Source organism: Somniosus microcephalus, chromosome 8 (genome assembly GCF_052327205.1).
Source record: "Somniosus microcephalus isolate GS21.2 chromosome 8, FLI_Smic_1.0, whole genome shotgun sequence".
Taxonomy (NCBI): domain Eukaryota; kingdom Metazoa; phylum Chordata; class Chondrichthyes; order Squaliformes; family Somniosidae; genus Somniosus; species Somniosus microcephalus.
The window spans coordinates 195,193,029-195,209,235 of NC_140994.1; the positions used below are offsets into that span (position 1 = coordinate 195,193,029).

Consider the following 16,207-nt stretch of genomic DNA (forward strand, 5'->3'; position numbering starts at 1 on the left):
TGAGAGGGGATCTCATTGAAGCATACAAAATGATTACAGGTCTTGATAGGGTGGATGCTGGGAGAATGTTTCCCTTGGCTGGGGAGTCTAGAACCAGGGGCCACAGCCTCAGGATAAAGGGTAGGCCATTCAGGACTGAGATGAGAAGAAATTTCTTCTCACAGAGGGAGGTGAATCTTTGGAATTCTCTACCCCAGAGGGCTGTGGAGGCTCAGTCATTGGGTATATTCAAAACAGAAGTCGATACATTGCTGACTAGTAAGGGCATCAAGGGATATGGCGATAGGGCCGGTGAACGGAGTTGAGGCAGAAGATCAGCCATGATCTCATGGAATGGCGGAGCAGGGCCGAATAGCCTACTCCTGCTACTATTTCTTATGTTCTTATGTTCTTAAGTAAGGAGTGTGATGGAATACTCTCCACTTGCCTTGATGAGTGCAGCTCCAACAACACTCAAGAAGCTCGATACCATCCAGGACAAAGCAACCCGCTTGATTGGCACCCCATCCGCCACCTTAAACATTCACTCACTCCACTACCGGCGCATCATGGCTGCAGTGTGTACCATCGACAAGATGTACTGCAGCAACTCGCCAAGGCTTCTTTGGCAGCACCTCCCAAACCCGCGACCCCTTCCACCTAGAAGGACAAGGGCAGCAGACTACCAGCTCCAAGTTCCCCTCCAAGTCACACACCATCCTGACTTGGAAGTATATCGCTGTTCATTCATCGTCGCTGGGTCAAAATCCTGGAACTCCCTCCCTAACAGCACTGTGGGACTACCTTCACCACACGGACTGCAGCGGTTCAAGAAGGGGGCTCACCACCACCTTCTTGAGGGAAATTAAGGATGGGCAATAAATGCTGGCCTTGCCAGTGACGCCCACATCCCATGAACGAATAAAAAAAAAAGTGGCACCTTATCTAATGCCTTTTGGAAATCCAAATATTCTACATCCACTAGTTCCTCTTTATCTCCCCTGCAAGTTACATCCTCAAAAAACTTTAATAAATTTGTTAAACATGATTTCTCTTTCATAAACCCATGTTGACTCTGCCTAATCAAATTATACTTTTCTAAGTGCCCTGTTACCACTTCCTTGATAATGGAGTCCAGCATTTTCCCAACGACTGATGCCAGGCTAACTGGCCTGTAGATCCCCGATTTCTCTCTCCCTCCTGTCTGCAGCCTTTGACACAGTTGACCACACCATCCTCCTCCACGCCTCTCTGCTGTTGTCCAGCTGGGTGGGACTACCCTCACCTGGTTCCATTCCTATCTATCCAGTCATAGCCAGAAAATCTCCTGCAATGGCTTCTGTTACCACTTGCGCACCGTTACCTCTGGAGTCCCCCAAAGATCCATCCTTGGTTCCCTCCTATTTCTCATCTATATGCTGCCACTTGGCGACATCATCCAAAAATACGATCTCAGGTTCCACATGTATGCTGACGACACCCAACTCCTCCACCTCATAGCCACCCCTCTCGACCTCTCCACTGCCTCTGATTTGTCAAATGTAAGAAGTCACACAACACCAGGTTATAGTCCAACAGCTTTATTTGAAATCACAAGCTTTCGGAGCGCTGCTCCTTCTTCAGGTGAAGTGGAAAAATGCATAAAGACACAGCTTATATAGTCAGAGAATCATGTCAGATGTTTACAGGTAACCTTTCCAACTGCCATTTATCACACCTCGGCAGAGAGATAATCACAGCAGTCAAAGGTGTGAATGGTGTCCAAACAGGTCAGTCAGGGAAACATTACATCAAAGAACAATGAGGTGGGGTCACAAGGGGTCAAATATTGCAGATGCTGGGGTCTGTATGAAAAACAAAAAAAGACAAAAAACATTTTTTTTTTGGCTGGAAATCACAGCAGGTCCGGCCGCATCTGTGTAGCGAGAACAAGCCAATGTCGACTCGAGTCTGGATGACCCTGCATCAGGTGGGGTTACATGTAGCGTGACATGAACCCAAGATCTCTGTTGAGGCCGTCCTCATGGGTGCGGAACTTGGCTATCAGTTTCTGCTCGATGATTTTGCGTTGTCGTGTGTCTCGAAGGCCGCCTTGGAGAATGCTTACCCGAAGATCGGAGGCTGAATGAAATCACAAGCTTCAGCAGTCAAGGACATTCAGCCTCCGATCTTCGGGTAAGCATTCTCCAAGGCGGCCTTCGAGACACACGACAACGCAAAATCATCGAGCAGAAACTGATAGCCAAGTTCCGCACCCATGAGGACGGCCTCAACAGAGATCTTGGGTTCATGTCACGCTACATGTAACCCCACCTGATGCAGGGTCATCCAGACTCGAGTCGACATTGGCTTGTTCTCGCTACACAGATGCGGCCGGACCTGCTGTGATTTCCAGCCAAACAAAAAAAAATGTTTTTTGTCTTTTTTTGTTTTTCATACAGACCCCAGCATCTGCAATATTTGACCCCTTGTGACCCCACCTCATTGTTCTTTGATGTAATGTTTCCCTGACTGACTTGTTTGGACACCATTCACACCTTTGACTGCTGTGATTATCTCTCTGCCGAGGTGTGATAAATGGCAGTTGGAAAGGTTACCTGTAAACATCTGACATGATTCTCTGACTATATAAGCTGTGTCTTTATGCATTTCTCCACTTCACCTGAAGAAGGAGCAGCGCTCCGAAAGCTTGTGATTTCAAATAAAGCTGTTGGACTATAACCTGGTGTTGTGTGACTTCTTACATTTGTCCACCCCAGTCCAACTCCGGCATCTCCACACTCTGATTTGTCAGACTGCTTGTCCAACATCCAATATTGGATGAGCAAAAACTTCTTCCAATTATATATTAGGAAGCCCGAAGCCGTCTTTGGTCCCTGCCACAAACTCCATTCCCTAGTCACCGACTCCATCCCGCACCCTGACCACTTTCTGAGGCTGAACCAGACTGTTCGCAACCTTGATCTTGAGCTATTTGATCTTGAGCTGAGCTTCCAACCACACATCCTCTCCAACACCAAGCCCGTCTACTTCCACCTCCATAACATCCCCCGTCTTTGTCCCTTCTGACGTAAGAAAACTACTAGGCACTTGGTCTAAGCATTAAACAAAGCTTTAATCAACTGTTTTACAACATGGAGGTCTAGTTGTGTCCTTCACTGGTTCCTGTTAAGAATGTCCTGCGCAAGCTGGGCCTGTGCCCGAGTATTTATACTCTCCCTGGACAGTGCCACCCGCAGGCCGCTCAGTTGATTCATGTCACCTGCCTCAGCTCATCTGCTGCTGAAACCCTTATCCATGCCTTTGTTATTTCCAGACTCGACTATTCCAGTGCTTTCCTGGCTGGCCTCCCACCTTGCACCCTCTGTAGACTTGAGCTCATCCAGAACTCTGCTACCCGTATCTTAACTTGCACCAAGTCTCGTTCATCCATCACCCACGCTCGCTGACCTACACTGACTCCCAGTCTGGCAATGTTTCAATTTTAAAATTCTAATCCTTGTTTTCAAATCCCTCCATGGCCTCGCCCCTCCCTTTCTCTGTAACCTCCTCCAGCCCTACAACCCTTCAAGGTCTCTGTGTTTCTCAAATTCTGGCCTCTTCGAAGCCCTAATTTTTATCACTCCACCATTGGCGGCCGTGCCTTCAGCTGCTTAGGCCCTAAGCTCTGGAATTCCTTCCCTTGACCTCTCTGCCTCTTTCTCCTCCTTTAAGATGCTCCTTAAAACCTACCTCTTTGCCCAAGCTTTTGGTCACCTATCCTAATATCTCCTGTTGTGGCTCAGTGTCAGATTTTGTTCGATAACACTCCTGTGAAGTGCTTTGTGACATTTTACTACATAAAGGCGTGATATAAACACAAGTTATTGTTGTCCTCATGAAATGCCATTTGTCACGCCTCAGTCCACTTTCTCAACTTATTCACAGCTCTTTGTATTTAGTTTGTCTGCCTCCCCCTCCAATTTGGTGTAATCTGCAAATTTGTACTGTAAAACCAGCAAACTACAATAAGCATGGTCACTTAATGACACCCAGCATAGGCTGCAGCTTCAGCATGTGACTGTTCCTGTACATGTGCTCCTTCAATTTACCACCTGCCAGGACTACTTCTCTGCTTGCAGAACAAGATGGCATCTATATATATAAAAGACCTCTTCTGTCTGTCTGTCCATTCTCTATACGTTCGAAAGTTATAGAGCGTACCTACACGCGCGTCACATCAAAAGAAAGCTTACGATTACGGACCGGTCATAGGCGTATTTACTTTTCCGTCAGACAAAAATTGTGCCCAAGGTATCCCAAAAACGTTCAAAATTCCGCTCATTAAATGGGAAAAGTTCCGCTCATTTGCTCATTAGCATTGAGTGACGTGAAGGTTGACCAATCGTGCGGTCGAGCGACCTGACAGTTGACCGACGGTTGACCAATCACTGCGTCACGGGGGCGGGTTCATTGCGCGTGCGGGCGGATCATCCTACAGTTGAGTGTTGAGTGACTTGACGATTGACCAATTCTACAGTTCAGTGACCTGACGGTTGACCAATCGGTGCGTGTGTGGGCGGGCCTTATCATTCTGAACCGAGGTGAGTGGCTGCCATCTTGATTCTTCACGATTTTTTTCCCACACTTTGTGTGTTAGGGAACTAAGTAAAATAACAATTTATTTGAGTTTTAAATTGTATTTAGCAACAGTAGGAACTGCCCTTCGCCCGGAGGCTCGCCTACTTTGACGGCCATTTCGAGCAGCTGTGCCGGCGCCGGGCGTGGCCTAGCAGCCCGGGAATCCTGGGCCTTGAGTTGCGGGCCGTGCCAGGAGCTGCCGCGCACAAAACTTCCCCGCGGCGTCAACAGTCCTGCCCCAGAGCCCGACCCAAAGCCACGAGGTCACCGGCCGCGGCGGGCCGTGCTGGGAGCCGCCGCGCACAAAACTTCCCTGCGGCGTCAACAGCCTCGCCCGAGAACCCGACCCAAAGCCACCAGGTCACCGGCCGCCGCGCACAAAACTTCCCCGCGGCGTCAACAGGCCCGTCCCAGAGCCCGACCCAAAGCCACCAGGTCACCGGCCGCCGCGCACAAAACTTCCCCGCAGCGTCAACAGGCCCGCCCCAGAGCCCGACCCAAAGCCATGAGGTGAGCGGCCGCGGCGGCCCAGTCTCTCTCTCACACTCCCAATCTCTCTCTCTCTCTCTCACACTCCCAATCTCTCTCTCTCTCACACTCCCAATCTCTCTCTCTCTCACACTCCCAATCTCTCTCTCTCACACTCTCAATCTCTCTCTCTCACACTCTCAATCTCTCTCTCTCACACTCTCAATCTCTCTCTCTCACACTCCCAATCTCTCTCTCACACTCCCAATCTCTCTCTCACACTCCCAATCTTTCTCTCTCTCACACTCCCAGTCTCTCTTTCTCTCACACTCCCAGTCTCTCTTTCTCTCACACTCCCAATCTCTCTCTCTCACTCCCAATCTCTCTCTCACACTCCCAATCTCTCTCTCTCTGACACTCCCAGTCTCTCTCTCTCACACTCCCAATCTCTCTCTCACTCCCAGTCTCTCTCTCTCACACTCCCAATCTCTCTCTCACTCCCAGTCTCTCTCTCTCTCACACTCCCAGTCTCTCTCTCACACTCCCAATCTCTCTCTCTCACACTCCCAATCTCTCTCTCTCACACTCCCAATCTTTCTCTCTCTCACACTCCCAGTCTCTCTTTCTCTCACACTCCCAGTCTCTCTTTCTCTCACACTCCCAATCTCTCTCTCTCACTCCCAATCTCTCTCTCACACTCCCAATCTCTCTCTCTCTGACACTCCCAGTCTCTCTCTCTCACACTCCCAATCTCTCTCTCACTCCCAGTCTCTCTCTCTCACACTCCCAATCTCTCTCTCACTCCCAGTCTCTCTCTCTCTCACACTCCCAGTCTCTCTCTCACACTCCCAATCTCTCTCTCTCACACTCCCAATCTCTCTCTCTCACACTCCCAATCTCTCTCTCTCTCACACTCCCAATCTCTCTCTCTCTCTCTCACACTACCAATCTCTCTCTCACACTCCCAATCTCTCTCTCTCTCACTCCCAGTCTCTCTCTCTCTCTCACACTCCCAATCTCTCTCTCACACTCCCAATCTCTCTCTCTCACACTCCCAGTCTCTCTCTCTCTCTCTCACTCCCAATCTCTCTCTCTCTCACTCCCAATCTCTCTCTCTCACACTCCCAATCTCTCTCTCTCACACTCCCAATCTCTCTCTCTCACACTCCCAATCTCTCTCTCACTCCCAATCTCTCTCTCTCACTCCCAATCTCTCTCTCTCTCTCACTTCCAATCTCTCTCTCTCTCACACTCCCAATCTCTCTCTCTCTCACTCCCAATCTCTCTCTCTCACACTCCCAGTCTCTCTCTCTCTCTCTCTCACTCCCAATCTCTCTCTCTCTCACACTCCCAATCTCTCTCACACTCGCAATCTCTCTCTCTCTCACACTCGCAATCTCTCTCTCTCACACTCCCAATCTCTCTCTCTCACACTCCCAATCTCTCTCTCTCTCTCACACTCCCAATCTCTCTCTCTCTCACACTGCCAGTCTCTCTCTCTCTCTCACGCTACCAGTCTCTCTCTCTCACACTCCCAGTCTCTCTCTCTCTCACACACACTCCCACTCTCTCTCTTTCTCACACACTCCCAGTCTCTCACTCTCTCACACTCCCAGTCTCTCTCTCTCTCACATTCCCAGTCTCTCTCTCTCTCTCTATCTCTCTCTCACTCCCAGTCTCTCTCTCTCTCTCACACACTCCCAGTCTCTCTCTCTCTCTCTCACTCCCAGTCTCTCTCTCTCTCACACACTCCCAGTCTCTCTCTCTCACACACTCCCAGTCTCTCTCTCTCTCACTCCAGTCTCTCTCTCTCTCTCACACACTCCCACTCTCTCTCTCTCACACACTCCCACTCTCTCTCTCTCACACTCCCTCTCTCACACTCCCACACTCTCTCTCACTCCCTCTCTCTCTCACACTCCCAGTCTCTCTCTCTCTCACACACTCCCAGTCTCTCTCTCTCTCTCTCACTCCGGTCTCTCTCTCTCTCACACACACTCCCACGCTCTCTCTCTCACACACTCCAACTCTCTCTCTCTCACTCCCTCTCTCTCACACTCCCACACTCTCTCTCACTCCCTCTCTCTCTCTCTCTCACGCTCCCAGTCTCTCTCTCTCTCACACACTCCCACTCTCTCTCACACTCCCAGACTCTCTCTCTCTCTCTCTCACTCCCAGTCTCTCTCTCTCTCACACTTCCAGTCTCTCTCTCTCTCACACTCCCAGTCTCTCTCTCTCTTCCCCCCAATCTCTCTTTCTTTCTCTTCTCCCCCAATCTCTCTTTCTTTCTCTTCTCCCCCAGTCTCTCTCTCTCTCCCCCAGTCTCTCTCTCTCCTTCCCCCGTCTCTCTCTCCTTCCCCCTCTCTCTCTCCTCCCCCTCTCTCTCTCTCCTTCCCTCTCTCTCTCTCCTCTTCCCTCTCTCTCTCTCCTCTTCCCTCTCTCTAGAATTCCCCCTCTCTCTCTCTCCCTCCTTCCCTCTCTCTCCTTCCCTCTCTCTCTCTCCTTCCATCTCTATCTCTCTCTCCTTCCCTCTCTCTCTCTCTCTCTCTCCTTCCCTCTCTCCTTCTCTCTCTCTCCTTCCCTCTCTCCTTCTCTCTCTCTCCTTCCCTCTCTCTCTCCTTACCTCTCTCTCTCTCCTTCCCTCTCTCTCTCTCTCCTTCCCTCTCTCTCTTCCCCCCAGTCACTCCCTCTCTCTCTTCCAACAACAACATGCCCTCAAAAAAGCTTCGGCACCGCCGGGCACCCCCAGCTAGTTTAATACAAGGGAACAGATCCTAACTGGAGGAGGGCTCAGAATTGACCAAACCCAGATTGTTCTAAGAAGTCTACTGTGGACTCTAGCCTGCAAGAGGAGAGGATAAAATTAGGTGAAGCTGCAGACATTCCCAGTACTATCCAATTCTTACATCTTACCTACCCCTTCTCACTCATTCCCACATAGGCATACAGGCAACCACACAAACAGCATTTACTGTTAGTATCTTGTGTGATCTCTTTGGAAGGAGTCTCATGCAGACAGTGTTGTAATATTAGTCACTTTCCATTCATTGTAGGCCTGCAATGTATTACAAAAGTAAGTTCTCAGTTCGGTTTGATGGTACGATAATTTTCACACCACATCTACATAGCAGTATATTAAAATTACATCTCAGTTAAATCTTCTTTTATCTTGCAGAAAATCTGTGTATTCTCGTAGTTCTAAAGGTCACATACCTAAAGGAAGTCATATTCCCCATGAAGAAAGGTATGGGAGTAGTCTACATGTTTCTGAAGATTTGAAAAGAACAGGAAAGTGAGTATTTACATACTACTGTACTTGTAAATAAGCCAAAATAAGTAACATACCTAACATACTCAGCTGAGAATTCAGCACAAATCAGGAATTGAACCTGCTCAATTTCAAACTGAACAGTGCAGTTACTAACTGATCCACTGGGGGAACTAGGGGTATTCCTTTAACATTAAATACAGTAATAGAAAATTATTCTGATAATGTAAGCCATTGAAAAATCTGTTGCAGTAGCCTCAGAAAAGAACAACTGTATAAGTAAATTTAACAAATGTGAGGTATTACATTTTGGTAGGAAGAATAGGGAGGTCACTTTCACTTGGAGGGTGCGAGTCTAGGTGGGGTAGAGGAACAAAAGGATCTCGGAAAACAAATACACAAATCACTATAAGGTGCACCACAGGTTAGCAAGGCCATGAAAAATGCAAACCAAGCACTATGGTTTATTTCTAGAGGGATAGAATTGAAAAGTAGGAAATTTATGCTAAACCTGTATCGAACCTTGGTTAGACCACACTTGGAGTACTGTTTGCAGTTCTGGTCGCCATATTATAAAAAGGATATAGAGGCACTGGAGAGGCTGCAGAGAAGATTTACAAGGATAATACCAGAAATGCGAGGTTATACCTATCAGGAAAGGATGAACAGGCTGGGTCTCTTTTCTCTTGAAAAAAGAAGGCTGAGGGGTGAACTAATAGAGGTCTATAAAATTATGAAAGGTTTTGACAGAGTGGATAGAGAGAGAATGTTTCCACTTGTGGGGAAGAGCATAACTAGAGGCCAGCAATATAAGATGGTCACCAAGAAAGCCGACAGGGAATTCAGAAGAAACTTCTTTATCCAAAGAGTGGTGAGAATGTGGAACTTGCTATCACAGAGAGTGGTTGAAGCGAATAGTATAGATGCATTTAAGGGGAGGCTGGACAAACATATGAGGGAGAAGGGAATAGAGGGTTATGCTGATAGATTTAGATGAGGAAAGACGGGAGGAGGCTCAAGTGGAGCATAAACACCGGCAGGGACTGGTTGGGCCGAATGGCCTGTTTCTGTGCCGTATATCCTATGTAATCCTATGTATGTAACCTTACAATATGTCAGCTCTTTTTAATGCTTAAAGGCTGTTCACAATTTACAAACCCAAATCTTTTTGTCTCATCTCTAGGTTTTTTGGGGGCTTCATTGGTGACATCAAAAGAAAAGCACCTTGGTTTGCCAGTGACTTTTATGATGCTCTGAACCTCCAGTGTCTTTCAGCTGTTCTGTTCATTTATTTGGCCTCTGTAACAAATGCAATTACATTTGGAGGAATCTTAGGTGATGCAACTGACAACATGCAGGTTTGTATGCGGATTACTTGGGTGCTATTTATTTTAAGAGTATTACATCATTGTAATTTTCATCTGGCATATCAGTTTGCAGTGTCTGCTTAATAAAAGACTACATTAGTCGTGGTAATTACACTGCCTGAAAGGGTGGTAGAGGCAGAAACCCTCATCACATTTAAAAAGTACTTGGATATGCACTTGAAGTTCTGTAACCTACAAAGTCTACTGACCAAGAGCTAGAAAGTGGGATTAGGCTGGGCCGCTCTTTTTCGGCTGGCACAGACACGATGGGCCGAATGACCTCCTGCAATGCCATGAATTTCTATGATTCTATGACTACAGTGCTCTGCATCCTAGTCAGACAATTCCTGTACTTTTGTTTATCTCACCAAAAGTAAAAATAAATTAAACTGGTTTCTACTTTATATTTTTGTTTCTGCACATATGAGAATATTTTTAAACCTCAGGTTATACGACAATATTTATAACTTGCTGTTCACTCTTATGTTCCTTTGTTCTTTCTAGGCTTTTTCTTCTCACTTTTTTTCTTTTCTCTGTTCTTCTCTGCATTTCTGTTTCTTCCTTCCTCTTCTGTTTGTCTGTTTCTCCTCTGATCTTTTGCTTCTTTCTGCTATTTCTTGATTTTTTTCTTCCTCTACTGCTGTAATGTTATGGAGAAAAAGACCAGTTCCACATCATAATGATCAACATTTTTTTGTCTATATATATTTTAGGGAGTTTTAGAGAGCTTCATTGGAACAGCAATTGCTGGAACAGTTTTTTGTCTCTTTGCTGGCCAACCGTTAACTATTCTTGGCAGCACTGGCCCTGTGTTGGTCTTTGAGCGACTCCTCTTCAACATTAGCAGGTGTAGTAATTGTGGCTGAATATAAATTTTGTTATTTGTAGTTTTTTCTTTTGTAAAATGCCAAATGCCTTTCTTTGTTCTTACTGTGAATGTGCCATAATAATGATTGTAAAGTTACCAATACTAACTCATTGGCTTGTGTAAGATAATGAAGTTGGTATGGAAACTGAGGTAGCACATGAGCTATTAGTGATGAGTCCAAGGTACAACAGGAGCCAGCATCTTGTTTGTTCCTTTCTTTAACATTTTTTGGCCAATTTTCTTCCTTCTCATCATTGTTGAGCATATCATTCACCCTTCAGTACCTCAACCAAGTGGTTAATCTTTATATGTCAGCATCAACAGGCTACTTAACTGCAGGGAACATTACAACTGAACCTGACCTGTCCCCATCCAACATCATTGCCTGAGTTTTTTTTTAACCTACCCCGAGACAAATGATCTGGGACTTAGCTGAGATCATTCAACTCAACAGAGACTTGGGACTAGAAATCGGGGTGCTAACGTCTTACCGCCCGGGCGCGACGATGTTACCACTGCCCGCGAAATTCAGCTGCCGGTTTGTGGTGGCAGTAACCCCTATCGCTATGCCCACCTGCGGCTGGAGATCATGACGTCATCCGGCCGCGCATCACCCTGGTAGTGCCCTGGACCCGAAATTCATTTCCGCCCCCTGCCCTGAAGCATCGCCGGGCGAAAACAACAGCAGCTTCAGGAGGCGTGCATCGGGCGACCGGCTGCTTCGGGGATGATGCTTAAAGGCAAGGTGGCTGAGGTAAGTAAAAAAAAAAAGTACCTTTTTTGATTTTTTTTTTGCGGGTTCCTGCCCGCGATCGATCAGCCTGGCACCCTGAGTGATTGCCGGGCTGATCGTGCGGTTTCGCCGCTCCCTTGGTGGTCCAGGTTGGTGCCCTTTCTTTTGCAGAGCCTGCAGCGATGGTCTTCCCTTTAAGGGAGAAAAGGAGCCTTCCAATGCGGCAGCGCTACATGGCCCAATGTGCAGCGCTGCAGAACACACCGCCCCGCCTGCTGCCGATCACGCTCCAAGAGGGAAGTGGAACGCTTGATTTAGCGTTCCACCTCCCTCTTGGAGCGAGAAAACCAATTTTTTTTAAAGTTAGAAAAACATAGTGCCTGGTGCTAATTTTACAAACTTTTAAAAATTATTGCCCCAAACTTCACCCCCTAGGGATCAAAATTGGGATCTTGTTGATCTGTAAGACTCAGTTGCTCTTTGCCTTAACCAGCTGAGCCATTGGGGGCACTCTAGGTCTGTTTTCAAAAAAGGTCTTGCAAATTAAAGAGGATTACTTTGATGATTTAAATTATTTTTCGTTGAAACTTTTGTACCCATTAGTTGATATTTTCAGACTCAACGGGGAATAAATAACACCTGTCCAGAATTCATAAACCACAAAGGATATTGGAAAATTTTATTTTTTCATTGCCCCGTACAGAAAAGTGCCAAAATGGCCTTTTAGGGAATGTTTCAAGACTCCACGTTGCAAATATTTGGCTTTAAAATATATTTATTTAGAATTCTTTCACTTTCTATTTTCCTTTTTTTCCCTCAATTAATGCGAAACCACTTTTTGAAGAAATGGTCCAAAAATTGGTTAGTTGTATCGGTGACTGAAATGTTTCTTCGTGATGCTCCCTATATCCGTACAGCCTCTGCTTATCCACAAATAAATCTTAGTGGATCCCAAGTGATTGGGGGTGAAATTCAACTTTGGTGGGGCCATAAAATGGGTGGTAGCGGATCATCCACCCATTGTACACTCTGCCCCATTTCTATAGTGGAAAGGAAAATCAGGCGAGGTTTAAAACAGGTGGGCGTTTTGCTCTCCCCGTGGAAATTGAATTTTACCCCGTTGATCTTTTGCTGGGTTATGGTCTCATGGACAGTATATGCTCTCCATATATAAGCCAAGAGTATTGGTAGACTTTCAGGGGACACACTTTCCAGCAGGCTGTAACAGCCAGAATCGGAAACTCTTAAGTGATTTTCCCTCCCTCGCCCAGGTACGCTGCTGCCAATTATAGCTCCCTAGCTGAGATCAGCTAACTCAGCATAGATATCATACCTGGGACCCTCTGTTCTATGTGACTCAAGTCTCTATGTAGTCCAGAAAGATACTTGGAAATGTAGTTTGTTCTTGGAATTTATCTCTAGGTAAATAGGCAGATGAAGTTTGAGTAAATTCATAGTTTAAAAAATTCTCCCAATGATTTCACTCTCATTCATGTAAATTCTGGTGTTAAATTATCCAATTACTTTATATTAACTGGGGGTTGGTCAGCTTTGCTGGGATAGAAATTGGAGCTGTTTAAAATTACAGTGGTGGAAAGGTTTTGCATTTCATTAAATGCTCTTTACCAGTATTCATTTTTATTTTTTAAACATGAATTCACAGTGATTATAAGCTTGACTATTTGGAGTTTCGTCTTTGGATTGGAATATGGACAGCATTCTTTTGTCTCATTCTGGTTGCCACAGAAGCCAGCTACCTCGTCCAATATTTTACACGTTTCACTGAGGAAGGTTTCTGCACACTTATCAGCTTCATTTTTATCTACGATGCTTTTCAGAAAATGTTTAATTTGGCCAAGAATTATCCTATCAATTCTGATTATAACATCGACCATGTTACTCTCTATCACTGCTCCTGTCTGCCCCCTGAAGCAGGTAAGATTCTACTGAAAGAAATTGTCAGTCTTTGAATACACAATTTTAAGCAAACCATTGAAAGAAGCTTTAGTTTATTTATTGTATTTCATTTTATTGACATTTTTCAGGTAATGCTTCAAGTCTGTTTAACAAAACAACTGAGGCATACTTTCAACTTGGCACGGCCACCTATAATACAACTGTAAGTTTTTGCTCCAAGTAGAAATTGTATACGCTCCAAAATATGTACTTTTTCCCCATATTTTTCCCCTTTTTTCCTGAAGGTGTTGACGAATGGTGAGGTATAATTGCACAGCAGCCCTTCAATAACGCACCCCAATGGCCATGCTTCATGTGAGAGCCTAGACTGTCATGGGGAGAATCCTGGGGGTGGGTTTTGGGTGGCTGGAGAGTGGGGCTAGCTTCAACCTATTTTTGCCATATTTCCAGTTCAGGGTACTGCAATTTTATAACCCAGGATTTTTTGCAACTTTAAAAGATCCCTTAGAATATCTTTTACGACTTATAGATATTTGATAAATATACAAACATTTACAAGAAGTTTTTGTAATCCTATTTAACTCTGTTTTCATTTTAGTTCGCTGTGGAATCTGCCAACTGGTCTTCACTTACAACGAAAGATTGTTTAAAGCTTGGAGGGCAGCTAGTGGGCAAAACCTGTGATTATGTTCCAGACATCACACTCATTTCCTTTATTCTTTTCTTTGGCACATTTGTTTGTTCCATGTCGCTGAAGAACTTTAGATTAAGCAGATACTTCCCAACTGCAGTAAGCATAATTTGTTGTACATTTTTATAGCGCACTTTCTCTATACAGCAAGTAGTAATGAGCCTAATTTTTAAAGTCCTGTGATTTCTGTCTTAAGTTTTGTTGAGAGCCAGTTTGCAACGAGACAAGCTAACGAAGCTTTGCAAAACATGATATTGTCAAATGATTTGTGACAACATTTCAACATTTGTCAGGCTGCGATAAAATGAGAATCAGTAGAAATTGCCATGCAAATGATATACTGAAACCACTTTAAGAGCGACTTCAACTGGGAGAGAACGTATGCATGCTGGACATTGTTGCAAGCAATATGCCTCCAGTCGGTTCTGAAACTAAAAATACCTAAACTCCAGTCACTTGACTGTCACAAAGCTAATATTAGCAATGAGGACACAGAAATTCTGGGTAGAGGAGTTCATGTTTCATCAAGACCAGTTAATTGGCAGTCAGAAAACAAATCTCATTAACCCCAATTTTAATGGGGCGGGTGGGGGAGACAGGGCGGGTACGGTGTGCGCGATTCCCGAAGACGGCAGTGAACCCGGGGATTCTGGGACATGTAAGCCTGGACGATTTTAACAGTTGGGCTTCATTTACATAAATTTTCCTGGAGTCTTGCCCGAAACCAGCCAGATCCACTATCTGGTTGCGGACAAGAGAGGGAATTTGGTGGCAGGAGGCCGCACCTGGGGACCCGTGGGAACTTTTCCCAGCAGTCAGTGGGGAGCGGTGTGGGGGTGAGGGGAGCGTTCCTGCCCCTCTTGGTCTGCAAGGTAACCTAAAATATTTTAAAACTTACTTGCTAGGTCTCTTCTCGCCCGCAATCTGGCTGGTATGGCCTGATGGGAAAGTCGTCACTACTCCCCCACTCAGGCCTGCAATAAAATTGCAGATCAGGTCCTGATGACATAATCGAACCCAATCTGCAAATTTAAAGAAGGATTCTGTTGCCTTCCTGCGGGAGACCTGCTCACCTGCTCAAAAGAGCAGGTTACGATCGCGACATAGCGGGAAGGCAGCTGGATCAGAGGAGGTAAGTGACTGGCCTCATTTTATCTGCCCACCCATCCAGTTTCCGCCACATGGAGGGAAGTTAAAATCAGGGACATTGAATCAAAATCTAATATCTGGTTCTGGGTATCTATAAAACCTCCTGCTGTGATCTATGCTTTTACCAATTAAATCTGATAAATAGGTGGAACTACTCCCTCACCCAGGGCAAAATTCCTTAATACCTCAGGAGGGCATAGATTACATTACCATAAGGCAAGAGACAGTGATAGTCGTAGCAAATGTCAGTATAGGGACAAATATTGGCCAGGACCCCAGGGAGAACTCCCCTGCTCTTCTTTGAAATAGTGGCATGGGATCTTTTACATCCGCCTGAGAGAGCAGAACTGGCCTTGGTTTAACATCTCATTCGAAAGACGGCACCTCTGACAGGCCTCATTTGCATCCCGCTGGCCAGCTCTCTGCCTGAAATGGAAGAAAAGAGGCAGCAGGCTGGCTTTGGGCAGGTCAAAATAGTGGAGACCGGAATCCGCTCACCAGCACTAAGGTGGATCATTGTGGGGGGAGGAGAGGGGGAATCGGGGCCATTTTGCAGGTGGGAAGGGAGGGAGCCCAAGGCAACAAAGACCCAGACTGTGGTATCTTGAGCTGGCCATAGATGGAGGCAGACACAGGTTAACTCCTTAACATGGTTTAATCAACCCTTGCACATAAAAGCTTCTGCCATGAGGCAGCATAAACAAAGAGTACAACAGTACAGATCAGACTTAACTCAGGAGAGCAATTGCCACAGCACCACCTGGTGGATCAGGTTACTCATAACCTCCCAGGTTACTACACTCCTCCCCCCTTAAGATTGCCGTATGCAATTCTTAAACAATAACCCTTACTAGGTACTACGTTTTAATTAACCAGTATGCTCTAACCATGGTTAACCCCTGACTAATTTAACAGGTTTGTATAAGTCTTTCTGGTTGCTTGCGAATCCTTTGTGAACGTCTTAATTCCACTTGTGGTGGATTCTCAGATTCACTCGCACTTGAGATTGGAGTAGTCTCTGATGTTGGTTTTACTCTGTCCCGCTGTGGCCTGGCAGTACCAGTGTCCACTGGCACCTTATAAGCCGTGCTGGGTCCTGGAACAGCCTCCTCTACTGCCCTTTTTTCCATCTGAGGCAGTTCCCCCT

The 16,207-nt window shown here is 45.9% G+C and overlaps 1 protein-coding gene across 1 annotated transcript in view; it reads left to right on the top strand.

The window, feature by feature from the left end:
- Positions 1-16,207, top strand: part of LOC147114005 (electrogenic sodium bicarbonate cotransporter 1-like) — a 200,146-nt gene that overhangs the window by 63,781 nt on the left and 120,158 nt on the right. Inside the window, exons 8-13 of the mRNA XM_085996180.1 lie at positions 8,243-8,359; positions 9,519-9,693; positions 10,416-10,549; positions 12,967-13,238; positions 13,349-13,422; positions 13,819-14,010. Coding sequence (XP_085852306.1) covers positions 8,243-8,359; positions 9,519-9,693; positions 10,416-10,549; positions 12,967-13,238; positions 13,349-13,422; positions 13,819-14,010 — 964 coding nt within the window. The remainder of the gene's footprint in view (positions 1-8,242; positions 8,360-9,518; positions 9,694-10,415; positions 10,550-12,966; positions 13,239-13,348; positions 13,423-13,818; positions 14,011-16,207) is intronic.